This window comes from Anser cygnoides, chromosome 1, assembly GCF_040182565.1.
Source record: "Anser cygnoides isolate HZ-2024a breed goose chromosome 1, Taihu_goose_T2T_genome, whole genome shotgun sequence".
Classification (NCBI taxonomy): Eukaryota; Metazoa; Chordata; class Aves; order Anseriformes; family Anatidae; genus Anser; species Anser cygnoides.
Window position 1 is genome coordinate 190718581 of NC_089873.1, and position 14244 is coordinate 190732824.

Genomic DNA, 14244 nt, shown 5'->3' on the forward strand with positions numbered 1-14244 from the left:
GTTGGAATGACTTGTTCCTTCCTGAGAGAGGTTTCATTTCAAATAGTGGGGATGCGATTAAATAATGTCTGCCTCAGTGAAGGAAAGTTCATCTTTCCACCTCTTGTTGTTTGTAGCCTAATTATGCTTGGTTTAAAATATAGCAAGAGAGCTTGCTTTTAATTTCAATTTCATTTGTATAAAAAGTGATGACAAGAAAAACAGACTTTACTCATTTCAAAAATGTCTGGTTTTGGCAGACACTTTAAGTCTTTCCCCAGAAATCTTGGCTATAGGAGGCTTTCCAGGCTGGCAGGATCACAGACAAAATTTGTATGAAAAATTAAGAAAAAGTTAGCCTTCATTCTTTGCTTTCTCATTATTCTCATTTGCAGTTGACTGGCTTACACTGCTTAGAGTTAGAAATGATGAGGTTTGCTTAGAGTTAGAAATGATGTTCTTCATTGTGAATTTAAAGTCTTAGTGGGATATTGTTATCTTTAAAGCTTTTCTGTGTGAAATTTGCACAAACAATGCACCTTGGGTTACACTCACAGGTTCACTTAATCCCTAAAATTGCACACACATACATACATAAACATATGTATCCACTGCCATCTGTGCAGTTGACGACAGACTGGAAACATAACAATTTAAGAATTATTGGGCTTTCATTATTATATGTAATATGTGAAAGTTATTTTTGTTTGAGAACATATTTTAGAGTGGAACGTAATGTGATATATATGTTATGCAAGGTATTCATACTTTAAAATTTTGGATTTTTACATACAGAAAATTGATGCACAAGCTATTGAAGAATTCTACGGGTTGACATCAGACATCTCAAAGAACTCTGAGTCTGGTTACATCCTCTTCTATCAGTCTCGGGATTGAGGGGGAACTGTAGCGAAGAGAGATTGTTGTGCCTCACATCTCTATCTTGGAATGGAGCAAGCACTGAAGAAAAGAAAAGCAGGAAGCTCCAGGGGTGGTAGCACAGTTTGCACACAACTAAGCAAAGAGTTTGGGATTTTTAAAACCTTCATATCATTACCATTTTATTTGCTCAGGTATCATGCTGACTACACGTCTCCACTGCATCCCGTAAGCAAAAAAGAGATACCAACCAGTCTTGCAGGAGCTTTCCATTAGGTAATGCTGTTTCTGTGGTCCTAATTCAAAGCCCATTAAGGTCACTGGAGAACCTTACATGGACTTCAGTGGAATTTGAATCAGGTTCTAACTGCACTGCCAGATTGGTGCAATAGGAGCATTAGAAATCTGTATTTTATACAGCATTCACATATAAAAAGTGAAGGACTCTTTGTGAACTTAGTTTCCTGTGCTTAAGTTTGAAAGAATGAGGCTGGGAGGGTTAACTTGTAAGCAAGAAGATATATCTGGGCCCAATTGCCTTCTTGATGGTAGTAGTTTAACTGAAGATATAAACTGGTGTCAGGGAGGCAAGTATGTTTTGCTTCTCTGAAGAAGCTTACGTTATTTATAATGTATGATCGGGAACAATCAGTCAAGATTATGGCTTTTAATCTCCGTATGGGGAAAGGTTTGGTTTGTAATAGTTTATTTTTATTTATAAATTATTGTAACTTAGGATCTTGTGTACTGACTGTCCTTTATTCTAACAAGTATTGAGAATTTTATATATTAATTTGAATTAAAACTATGTTAAAATGTTAAAGAAGAGCCAACATAAATTCTAAAAACAATGTCTACAATGTCTTAAAAAATTAGTAACGTAGGAGAGAGATTTCCTTCTGGAAGAACTGGTATCTAAGTGAGGTACTTTATTTAATTAAACTAGAATATCATCTTTCCATTAATGGGTGAAAAAAGTGAACAAATATTACACAGAAGACTTTTAAGAATGCATATCAAAAGAAAATGTTGGTGCAGTGGTGGTATACCAGTCTTTATAGTTCTTTAATCATTTATTAATGTCTTGTACTCTAAGCAAATTAGAATTATTTGGATCAAAGTAAACTGTTTTCAGAATTTCATACCCTTTCTTAAAAACAGATCCACTTATGTTACCAATAACGTTGGTGACTGTCTCAAAAACCACTCAAGGTCTCAAGTATAAATTTTTCTAAGTAATAAAAAGAAACAAGCTTAAAATTTAGTGAGACTGAAGATACTGCATTCCTTTAAAAGTAGAATGAAGCGTAGGGTTTTTCACTGAAACCAACTGTTTTACCTTGCTTTGGGTTTATGAAACAGCATTAAGAACTAACTCTTGACAAAACACCTGATCCGTAATAAATGTGAACTACTGTGATCTGACATTCTTCCATTTAACAGTACTTTGTCTGACAGTAGCTGAATGTAATTTCTGGAAAGTCAGGGGATATGCATTCCAGATGATGGCAATCAGGTCTTGGATGTCCTTGTCACCCCTCTTCAGCTAGTGATTTTTACATTATTGTAGTTTTCTAAGGTTATTTTATTGATACTGTTACAACTTTTGAAAAGAATGTCTCCTGTCTGCTGCTATAACTGACTATTTACTTACCTGTATCTTTTAGCTCAGGAAATGACTTCACCTATTCACTCAGTTGAACAAATCTTTAACAGGGTCACTAAATAAATTGGGCTATTTAGCAACTGTCATGCTGTAACAAATTGCTTTTGTAAAATGCAAAGTTTCTAAAGCCCTGGTTTGGCTAGAATTCTTTTGTATAAAATTATGTATCATGATTAAACTACCAGCATTGTAAAGTAAAGCTTAAATACTGTGGGAGATGCAGAAAATATGATTGGATTTTTCTTAAGGGATTCAAGTAATTTTAACACCTTTTTTCAGCTTTCAGTGGGAAAAGGGTTAAGGAGTGAGCCGGTTGGTTAATGGTGCATGTTAGAAGGATGAAGTCCTTTGCATACTAAAGGTACAGTATTGTAAAAGAACTGTCATGTTACTTTTTGCTAATGGACATTTTTTTCATTATTTTTCTTTTTTTTTTTTGTGTAGTCAGAATCTGAGACTAGTTGCTAAATACTTTATACCCTAACAAAATTCAAAACGTTTTCATTTTATTCACTGGTTTTACTCCTGCCACATATTTTTATAAGGCGCTGACTTTCATTTTGTATAGGGTTTTTGAGATAGTATTCCAAATTATATATTTCATTTTACTTGTAGTGCAGCTGAAATAATCAGAAGTTCTCAATTAAACTATTATCAGAAACTGCAACTTCATAAAAAAAAAAAAGGAAAGAGGCAGGGAAGTACAAAATATAACTGATTGGTATGTAAAGCATTATAGGATTATTTCTTGGCTGTAGTACAGAGGGGAGTATGGGAAAGTTGTCAGTTGTTGTAAATGGTGGAAATGATTTGCTGTGTAACTATGTAAATGTTAATTGGGACTGCAGTCCCCTATTTTGTATATTGGAGCAAAAAACTTCTATTAAATAAAGTATGTTCTCTAAAGGTAAGTACTGCATCCTCTGCAGAGCCCCAATGGTCAGTCTGCTGTCTTTTGTGCTTTTCTGTGTTTTCAAACCTAAAACGTATCTGGAGCTTCCTGTATTAAGTTAACTGTCCTTAGCCATGGAGGGAGAAGTGTGTTTAAATATGGTGCATTTTATATCTATGTTTGTTGTTACAAAAAATGGTTTGGTGGCAGTAATGTTTTTGATGGTGCACTTACTTCTCTAGAACTAGTTTTTAAGTCGGTTGTTGATCTCTGAGGCAGAGAAGAGGGAGTGTTTTGAAATACCATTCTTTCTTGACTTCCATTTCCTCTAAAAATCTTTATCTTGCTACAAAATGTGCATTCAAGTTACCTAATTGATTTCTTCGATTGCCACTTTGTGGGAGGGGAAACGGAAAGAAAAATATGAGTGCTTACAGTATTAGCATAAGAGAGAGACTGACCAAAGAACTGGAGTCTAGCATCAGAAGAAAAAGGTGCATTACTTCGGTAAAAATCTCTTTTCATTATCTGTGTGTGATTTGGTATCAGGTTAATTTTTCACTTGGAGTATACGCTGCTGTTAGCAATGAATGTATGTACTTTTTACAAACAGATCAAACCCTGCCATATTCCTGGTTGTGACAACCACACCACATCCGTGGTCTTTCACTGTATAGAAATTGTGACTTTAAGGTGTTCAGGTTCATGTATGAATGATTAAGATGAACTCTGTTGTGAGAAGTTAATCATAAATCAGGTTTAGGTGACATTCAGATGTTAGCACATAGAGATATGATGCCATTTCAGATCTACTGCCATACCCTGAGACATCTGCGTAGGACTGGCAGATCTAACACAAGACCTACAAAAGATCTGCGTCCTTCTGGAGCAGCAGCTTAAGGCTGGACTGAACATCCTGGCTTGTTCCCCATGTCTTTGTCTCAGCATTTTCACAAGCACTGTTGCATATATGCCCTCCTTGGTGCATACAAAGATGAAAGTTTCTATCACTTCATTACTTTTCTGAGGCCTCTGGTTACTTTTGTAATTCCCTTATTAAAATGAAAAGAATTTTATGTTCTATTTGGTCCAGTCTCTCAGCTGTGGGTTTAAGATGATCAGTACAGACTTATCATTAAGATTACCCTTGCAGCTTTTAAAAAGAAATTTTGTTATGTGAAATGTTCAATCTTCATTTAACAGAACTTAGCTTTATTTCTTATCTTTTGCACAGAAATTTCCGATTTCCTGTACAAGAAAAATCTTACTACGGGTTAAATCTGTGGGTTTCAGCGTTACACTGCAAATGTTTATGTGACTATTTTTCCAGAAGTTTAAATAATCCAGATGTGGTTTGTTTGCTGTCATGGAGAGGCTTTATAGTCTGAGTTGTTCACTCCCTCCCCCCATGTTTGTCTGGGTTGATCTCAAGATTGTATGTCTTAGAAATTCAGTCTTTGTTTTCCCTCTTGGTAATACTATGTGCACATTTTATGGTTTCTGTCTTGTAAGGCTTCAAAAATCCTCTAACCTCTCACAGTATAATGTGAGATGTATAATACATTTGTCTCTCTACATGCAAGCCTCCAAGTACTCAATTATTGCCAAAATTAATATTCTACATAATCTGTATTCAAGGGCTGTTCATTTTGCAGCAGCATTGCTGATTGATTGTTATAACTGAACTATGCAGGTCAACTACCATGCAAACAAACACTGGCTTCATCTTTTTACTATGGAGATCTCTGAAATCTGTTGTTTCCAATTTTAATTATGGTGAGGCAGAAATAAACTTTGTTTGGCATATGTTCAAAAACATCTGCAAAATTGTCTGCCTTTTTCTTTTTTCTCTTTTAGTGAATTAATTTTCAGGCTAACACTCAAAGATCTGCTATTATGGTCGTTGAGTTCCTTTTGGGGGAGCTTGTGTAAGTGTATTTTGGATACATAAGGAGGATTGTTTGCAGATATCACCAGCTTTGAAATGAACTAAAGGATATCTTCCGGTTTCTTCCCAAAGGTTCAAATGAATTACATTCTTCCTTTCCCTCTAACGGCTTGTGATTGCTGCCTTCACAAGAGATTTTAAGGGTTCAGAAAAGGGCAGAGGTACTGCCTCTCTAGCTCTTTGTATAGAGCTTGTGTTGGCAGCATTAGGGAGCTTTAATTACAGAAGGATCGTCAGTCATGTCCTTGATCTGCGTTCCACAGGTTATGTAATTCAGGAGAGAGAGAATGCAGAGTGGAGATCTTGCAGAGAAAATGGATATGTAACTTTGCAATTATTTACTAAAATACTAGATAGAAAAGCGACATTTCCTAAAAGGTAAAATATTAAATTTAATGAAGATCTCAGGTGCTGGGAGAATTTAGGGTGTATCCAAAACACTCTGCCATACTTCAGGCTTTTGTTGCTTATTAAAGCATCATGCTTATATGTGTGTGTTAAATTTTTTATTTAAGTTTAAATTCAAATTTTTTTAATTGTACACAAATTTGTTAGGTTAATATGACTACGTTACTTAGTGCTCTTCCAGAAAACAATATATGTGTATGTGTCAGTTGAATGGAGTATAATCTTAAAACAGTGATCCAGAAAGCATTTTCAGCTTTTCACTAGGAGTATTTTTCAATTCTGTATTTTCTGTTACTGTTTTTAAGTTAGAAAAAAAATAAAAATAAAAATCTCAAGATCTCCGAGTACTTTACTAGCATGCTATATTATTCAGTGATTCAATATCCATGAATATGGATAAAAGTCTCAGTGCTGTCAAGCGTTGGCTGTTAAGAGTCTGAATGTCATCACGTCATAAAGCTGATGTATCAGCTGCTGAGTGTGATTATTACGTTACTTCAACTCTCACTAAATGTTGCTTTATTGTAAAGGCTGCTTTAATTGTCTGTTATGAGTTGTGCTATTGACATTCAACTCCAGTTACATACTTCCATGTGTGCATGTTTATTTGTGTTTCTAGAAATTGATCATCCTAATGTTATGTCAGTCCTCTCTGTGCATCTTTCATGTCAAGCAAGACTGCAGATACATAGCTGTAGGCAATGCCTGCTAAGTTAGTGAACAGCATTTCAGAGATTAGATCAATACTTAAGATTTTTTTTTGCATTGAGAAGAGATGGAGGTTTTTTGTCTTCTAATCCCTGTGCATCTATGGTGAAGGTTCTCCTCTTCAACAGCAAAAATGCTTTTTTGAAGTCATGGGATTGAACAAATGTAACAACCATGATGTACCCCTTTCTTCCTGTTTTTAAAAACTATGGAAGCAGTCCTTAACAGTGTTACAGAACATGAAATACATCTGAAAACTGAAAGATTTGTTTTACAGAAGATACCTTCAATTTATTTTGAGATTGCTTGAGTTCAGTATGGTGATAGGGCAATATTACATCAGGGATCTATCAGAATGAGCAACAGATCCATTAGGAGATAGATATCAAGATTTCTTTGATACACTACTCTTATTTGGAAATCCCAATTTATTCTAATAGGACAAAAAATTTACTAAGGGATATCTCCGTCCATTATATGACCTACCTGGACTTGTGCAAAGCATTTGACACTGTCCTGCCTGATAGCCTTGTCTCTTAATTGGAGAGAAATGGATTTGATGGATGGATGGATGGTGGATAAGGAATTGGCTGGATAGCCACGCTCAAACTGTTGCTGTCAACAGCTCAACGTCCAGATGGAGATCAGGAACGAGTGGTGTTCTTCGGGGATCAGTATTGTGATTGGCACTGTTTAACATCTTTGTTGGTGACATGGTGTGGTGGTTTTACTCGGGTGGGCAGCCGAGCTCTACCTCAGCCACTCTCTCACTCCCCCTCCTCAGAGGGGGAGAAAAAAAGGGCTCAAGGGTTGAGATAAGGATGGGGAGATCGCTTGACAATTATCGTGATGGGCAAAAGCGACTCAGAGTAGGGAGATCCTAAGATTTCTTGCCTATTACTAACAAGCTAGAGAAGTGAGAAACAAAGGAAAGAAACCAAAAACGCCTTCCCCCCATCCACTCTCTTCCACCTCCTCCACCTGAGCGGCGCAGGGTAATGGGGAATGGGGGCTGTGGTCAGTCCCTGACGCTTCGTCTCCACCGCTCCCTCACAGTCCCTCTCTGCCCCTGCTCCCCGTGGGGTCCCTCCCACGGGATGCCGTCCTTCCCGAACTGAGCCTGGGGGGCTGCCCACAGGCAGCAGCTCTTCCAGAACTGCTCCCACACGGCTCCGTACCACGGGGTCCATCCCCCAGGAGCAAACTGCTCCAGCACGGGTCCCCCACGGGCGGCAGCTCCCCCCAGACCCCCTGCTCCTGCGTGGGCTCCTCTCCACGGGCTGCAGCTCCGGCCCGGGGCCTGCTCCTGCGGGGGCTCTCCATGGGCCGCAGCCTCCTCCAGGCCACATCCACCTGCTCCACCGGGGGCTCCTCCACGGGCTGCAGCGTGGAGATCTGCTCCGTGTGGGACCCGTGGGCTGCAGGGGGACAGCCTGCTCCACCAGGGGCCTCTCCACGGGCCGCAGGGGAACTTGTGCTGCGTGCCTGGAGCACCTCCTGCCCTCCTGCTGCACTGACCCTGTGGGCTGCAGGGCTGGTGCTCACTCCTCGCTCTTTCCCAGCTGCTGTTGAGCAGCAGGTGGGGTTTTTTTTTGTTTTCTTTTTTCCTTTCTTAAATACGCTCTTACATAGGCACAAACAACATTTTTTATAGGCCCGGCTCCGGCCAGCAGCAGGGCCCTTATCTAACATGGGGCAGCTTCTGGATTGTTAGGGTGAGTCCGGAGGAGGTGCATGAGGATGATCAGAGGGCTGGAGCACCTCTCCTGTGGGGACAGGCTGAGGGAGCTGGGGTTGTTCAGCCTGGAGAAGAGAAGGCTCTGGGGAGAGCAGCACCTTACAGCAGCCTTCCAGTACTTAAAGGGGCCTACAGGAAAGCTGGAGAGGGACTCTTTGTCAGGGAGTACAGTGACAGGACAAGGGGGAATGGCTTTAAACAAAAAGACGGTAGGTTTTGACTATATTAGGAAGAAAATCTTGACTATGTGGGTGGTGAGGCCCTGGCACAAGCTGCCCAGAGAAGCTGTGGCTGCCCCATCCCTGGAGGTGCTCAAGGCCAGGCTGGATGGGGCTTTGGGCAACCTGGTCTGGTGGGAGGTGTCCCTGCCCATGGCAGGGGGTTGGAACTGGGTGGGCTTTAAGGTCCCAATTCTATGATTCTGTGATATTTCCAGAGCAGCTACCAAGAGCCTGCAGTGAATACTGGGAGAACAACTGCATTCAGCAGTTCTGTACTTGCTAGGTCTACACAAGGCTTTGAGACTGCCTGTGGCTCCTCTGCATTCCCTTTTTTTGGACAATAGGAACACCACATTGAATATGCAATTTTGATATTCACTCTGTTTTTGGATGTAAGATTCTGGTAAGTTTTTTTTCTGAATTGAAAAGCATTAGTTGTAGGGACCCCAGCCTAAGACCATGAGCTGTTTTCCACATGTATATTGAGACACCAATTAGCCTCTTTCCTTATATTACATACAGAAAAAATCATAATTTGCCTAAGGAGAATTGAGACAAAAATGACTACAGTTTCTAAGCTGTCTATAGTCTTTTTACATTATGGGATTGTGTGCAAGACAACCTTTTCTTTCCCCAAATATATGTTAAAAAAGAACTTCAGCATTTAGAAAAATTACAGTGCATGATAATTTCGTGCTTCAGTGAGTAACAGTAATTGTTAAAGAATATAAAGCAGCAAAACACTGCTTTGGGTTAAATTTGGTAACTTTTAAAAGTAAAACTAACTAGAATATTATAAGCTTATTAATAAGGATTAGAGTGAGATGAAAAAAGTCCTGCACTTGAAATCTGAAAACAATGAGCATCCTGCTAGACTGGGGGGCGTGGGAGGGGGTGTGCAAAGAAGAAAAGAAAAGAAAAGAAAAAAGAGAAGAAAAGAAAAGAAAAAATAAAAGAAAAAAAAAAGAAAAGAAAAGCTCTGCAGGCTGATAGTCTGTATAACACGCTGCCTCCTATCAGCCTGCACTATGAACCTCCAAGTCCAAAAATGGCATCTTCTAATGTTTGTGCTGTATGTCAGATATATTCAAATACATCAGAAGACACAGCTTGCCATTCAATGGAAAACTTTCTTAAAGAACATACCTGTGATAATAGTTACAGCATGTAAATATTTGTCTTTAACTACAGCAATGTCAACTTCAATATTGGAAATACTCTGGAAGGGAATCATGTGAAAAAACAGCTGCCACACGTCCTTAAAAATGAGAAATGTGGCTTTCTGGGGATGCTTGGTGTCATAGGCTCACAGAATGGTTTGGGTTGGAAGGGATCTTAAAGACCATCCCATTCTAACCTGGCCTGGAACAACTCCAGGGATGGGGCATCCACAGCTTCTCTGGGCAACCTGTGCCAGGGCCTCACCACCTTCTGAGTGAAGGATTTCTTCCTCATATCCAGTCTAAATCTGCCCTCTTTTAGTTTAAAGCTGTTACCCTTTGTCCTGTCATTACACCCCCTGACCAAGAGTCCCTCTCCAGCTTTCCTGTAGGCCCCTTTAGGTACTGGAGGGTCACTATAAGGTCTCCCTGGAGCCTTTCGAAGCCATGTTGGCTGTCACCAACCACCTCCTTATTTTCCATGTCCCTTAGCTTAGTTTCCAGGAGGATCTGCTCCATGATCTTGCCTGTCACATAGGTGAGACTGACTCGTCTGTCGTTCTCCAGGTCTTCCTTTTTTCTCATTTTAAAAATGGGGTTTGTTTCCCTTTTTCAAGTCACTGAGAGCGCCAATGTGGAGTCCTGAATAATCCAGTCCTGCTTCGGTGTTTCCCTTCAAGAAAATATGTGTGTTTCAGAGAGCTGGCAAAAATCTTCCGTGGAGGACTCCTGCCTAACACTGCAACGACTTGCGTTTGGCATTGTGCCCAGACACGAAGTGCACATGAAAATTGTATCTCAAAAAAATCCTCGCAGAGTTAGCGGTAAGACTGGGTAAAATGCTACATAAACTGGTTGCTTGCTCTTCCGCTTGTTTGCAACAGGTACAGCAGCTTTTAGGACTGAAGTATAACCTTGTTGGTTTTTATATTCGAGTCATCCTTATTGTGACACGCTCAATTTGGTGGTTTCTAACTGAGGGGCATTTAGCATCTGCTCATGGAGATAATTTCATTAAATCATGATCTGACTCCAATTTCCATCGCTGGCAATGCATGGATAGGAAAGACTTTCTGACATTCTGTGGCTATTTACTTAAGTGCCAAGAGCAGCACGGCATTTTCTGTTTAGTTCCCTCGAGGGCTGGCCAAGATTGCAGGGGTCAGCAGGCAGAGAGACTAGAAAAATCCAATTAATCATTACTTTTAATAGGAGTTATGGATTTTAAATACCTTTGTTGATATGGAACACAGATAGTATACTGTAAAAGCTGCAGAAGCAAGGAGTACTGAAGGCTTGTGCTCTTGAATATTTCAAACCTTTCCAATGCTCCATAAAAGCACACGGACCCTCAAGAAACAACAGCTCTCCCTGTGCATTGTCCTTGAGAAGCCGATTCAATGCAAATAACATTTTCTGGTGAAATGAGAAGCAATGAAGCATTTTCCTCATTCTGCAAACAGGGTCTGCATGAATTTTGAGGATGAAGTTCTTTCTCATTTAAAACTAGCTTGAAGTTATGTGATTAATAATTTAATGAAGTACTTCTCATAGATTACTAAATTTGGTGAATAAAGTTCTAGGTCTACTTATATCAGTGCTGGCTTCCCATTGTTGCTGCTACTTTTTTAATTATAGGACGGGAGATCTGGAGATTAGAAGTCAGCTTTCACATTTGGCACTCCATTTATTTGGCAGATTGGTCTGTTGTGGATGTTTAGATAATTATATGTAAATCCTGACTCTTGCTAATGGCCAACTTGAGGGTTATTTACTACAAATTTGTCAGTTCCTGAATGTTTCTCCTAAAGCGTGAGGAGGAATTGAAAAACATTTTGACACGTTCGTGCCAATGTAAGTTGAATGCAGACATGGAAATGCTTAAACTCTGCAGTGTCTAAGCATGGATGTTTTCAGACTGTTACTTTTATGCCGGCAAGCAGGCTATGTATTTAAAAACAAAAGCTTTTGAAATGCAAGTGCCTCGAGCTAATTGTCTCACTATGAATTCAAATTCTATTTGTCTTCTGAATATTTTTTTGGTATTAACAGAAAAAAAAAAAAAAAAGAAAAAAGGAAAAAAAAGGAGCTACATACTTTCAGTGTCTCTGGAAAGGTCGTAGGTCATTTTAATGTAGGTGTCTAATTCAAATTTGGAAGTGTATCTTTTTACATAGACTTGACAATTTTGGCTCGATTTATTAAAATAATTTTTCAATAGCTTCACATGTGGTAAAGGATCCGTGTCATGGATTGCAATGTAAATGCACAGTTACATGTAACTGAAAAGAAGTTTTCACATAATTAAATCCTAGTCATCTTAAAATCACTGGAGCTAATAATAGCAATGGTCAAAGTTAAAAAATGTTCCGAGTGTGCCATAATAACACAGTGCATTCAAACCTATGTGAGCACAGATTTGTGTTTATGGATGATTAATGCTATTCATACAGAAGCATCAACATCAACAGCAAGAGCTTTCACATACTAAGTGTGGGAGACAAGTTCTATCTTCTTTAAATAGTCTTTTGAAAACATTTTTTATTCCTTTATAAATTCAAATGAACAATTTTTCAAACTAAAACTGTGTTGAAGAATGCAGCCAAACATAGGCATGATTAGTTCATTCACAGCTCACCAATAGTTTGTTCATTACGTATAGAAAGTCAAATCTTCAGAACTGAATTAATAGTACTTGGAGAACTGTGCTGATTGTGTTTTGCTATACAGTTGACCTTTTTTGTTTGTTTGTTTTGGTACACGTACATGGTGTTAGAGAAGAAAAGCCCCCTCACACACACACATGTAACCCCATATAATAAACTAGATTACAAATGATAATAATTTATATATATATACATATAAGTCTGTGAAACTGTATATATCTTTGAAAAATTATTGAAATAAACATTTATGATGATGTTGATTTAATAAAGTGCAATTCTGAGCTACGGAATGGCTGGCCGACTGGAGGGTTTGGTGTTTGGTTTGGTTCTATAAATTGTTTTGGTTGCCAGATGTAAATATTGACCTTTCCTAATGCCTTTCTTGTGCTCTATTCAAAGAGCCCCAAGATTAAAAATGAAATCTAGTGTTTCTGGTGGATTAGGACTAGTAAGCAAAGAGGAATACTGGCCGCTGTAGAATCACAGAATCATTAAGGTTGGAAAAGACCTCCAAGATCATCTGGTCCAACCATCCCCCTGCCACCAATGTCACCCACTAAACCATGTCCCCAAGCACCACGTCCAACCTCTCCTTGAACACCCCCAGGGACGGTGACACCACCACCTCCCTGGGCAACCGATCCCAGTGCCTGACTGCTCTTTCTGAGAAGAAATGTCTCCTCATTTCCAACCTGAACCTCCCCTGGTGCAACTTGAGGCCATTCCCTCTGGTCCTATCACTAGTTACATGCGAGAAGAGGCCGAACCCCAGCTCTCCACACCTTCCTTTCAGGTACTTGCAGAGAGCAATAAGGTCTCCCGAGTCTTCTCTTCTCCAGACACAACAACCCCAGTGCCCTCAGCTGCTCCCCATAGGACTTGTGCTCCAGGCCCCTCACCAGCTTCGTATTCCTGCTCTGCCCCAAGCCTGTAGCATAATATGTGTCCTCAATTTTATACAGGCTGTGACACAAAGGTTAGTGCCACCGCACAGTATTCAAGAACAAGACAAACTGAAACACTACAGTTGTGGAACAGATTTACCAAGGTCATAATTTCAAGCAAAGACAATTGAAAGGTCACCCTGGGCTTTACCTTCAGTTGCTTCCAAGCCACCCAGAGCAGACAGTGTAGGTGATCACGCTAGGACGTGGGCTTGGGTACAGCTCTGGGTGTCTGTGGGAGGGAGGACATTGCACTCTGCTGCAGAATTTAAACACTGCAGTTAAACCAGTCCTGCCAGGGCCACACCACTTACGATATGTGCTAAGTAGTTGATTGTCATCTGGAATTTCACCGATGGCTAATCCTGCATTATGGACTTTTTTGTTTGTTTTAGAGTGCTGTTTTGTGAGCAAAATTAGTTAGGTTTGTGTCAGTGGTATGTGGTTTTAAAAGCAGCTTGGAGAGCTACACAAGCTGCTTGGAGAGAAGAGGGTCTAATTGTGTTGAGACGTTCTCTTTCAGTGTCAAAAATTAAATCTAGCCATTTGCACGGGCAAACAATGGGATTGCAGGAGGGAGTTTTGAAGAAGCTCCAGCTCACTGAGCATGCAGTGGGCCACCTACCAACCAATTGATATTGATTTTTGGCGTCTCATATCTGATCTTTCTCCTTCTGATGAAAGCCTAGTGTAACAGAGACAGCCAACCTCCCAGTGGCCATGGTAAAAACCACCAGTGGAGTATGGTGCATCTGCAGAGGGACATCTCCTGCCTTATTTGTGCGGTTGTGTCCTCAGAGCTACAACCGGGAAGGAATTTTACAGCAGAGAGAGAGCGTGGTCAGAAATCAATGTTTTGTGAAAGCTGAAATGCTTTGTGGGAATGTCATTCACCAATTTCTGGTGAAACAGCTGCAGAGCTAAGAGCACGGTCCGTTTGGTTGCCTGCCAGCTCAGCTGACAGGTTCGTGGGGTGCCCAGATTTTAGGACTCTGGCAGAGCTTTGCTGCGCGAACTCTTCAGTGGCAGGAGATC

General features: G+C 40.0%; 1 protein-coding gene across 1 annotated transcript in view; it reads left to right on the plus strand.

Moving 5' to 3' along the window:
- USP12 (ubiquitin specific peptidase 12) overlaps positions 1 to 5234 on the plus strand; it is a 38879-nt gene extending 33645 nt beyond the window's left edge. The window contains exon 9 of the mRNA XM_066989742.1: positions 775 to 5234. Within this exon, the coding sequence (XP_066845843.1) occupies positions 775 to 876 (102 nt within the window). The 3' untranslated portion in view covers positions 877 to 5234. The remainder of the gene's footprint in view (positions 1 to 774) is intronic.
- Positions 5235 to 14244: the final 9010 nt, after the last annotated feature.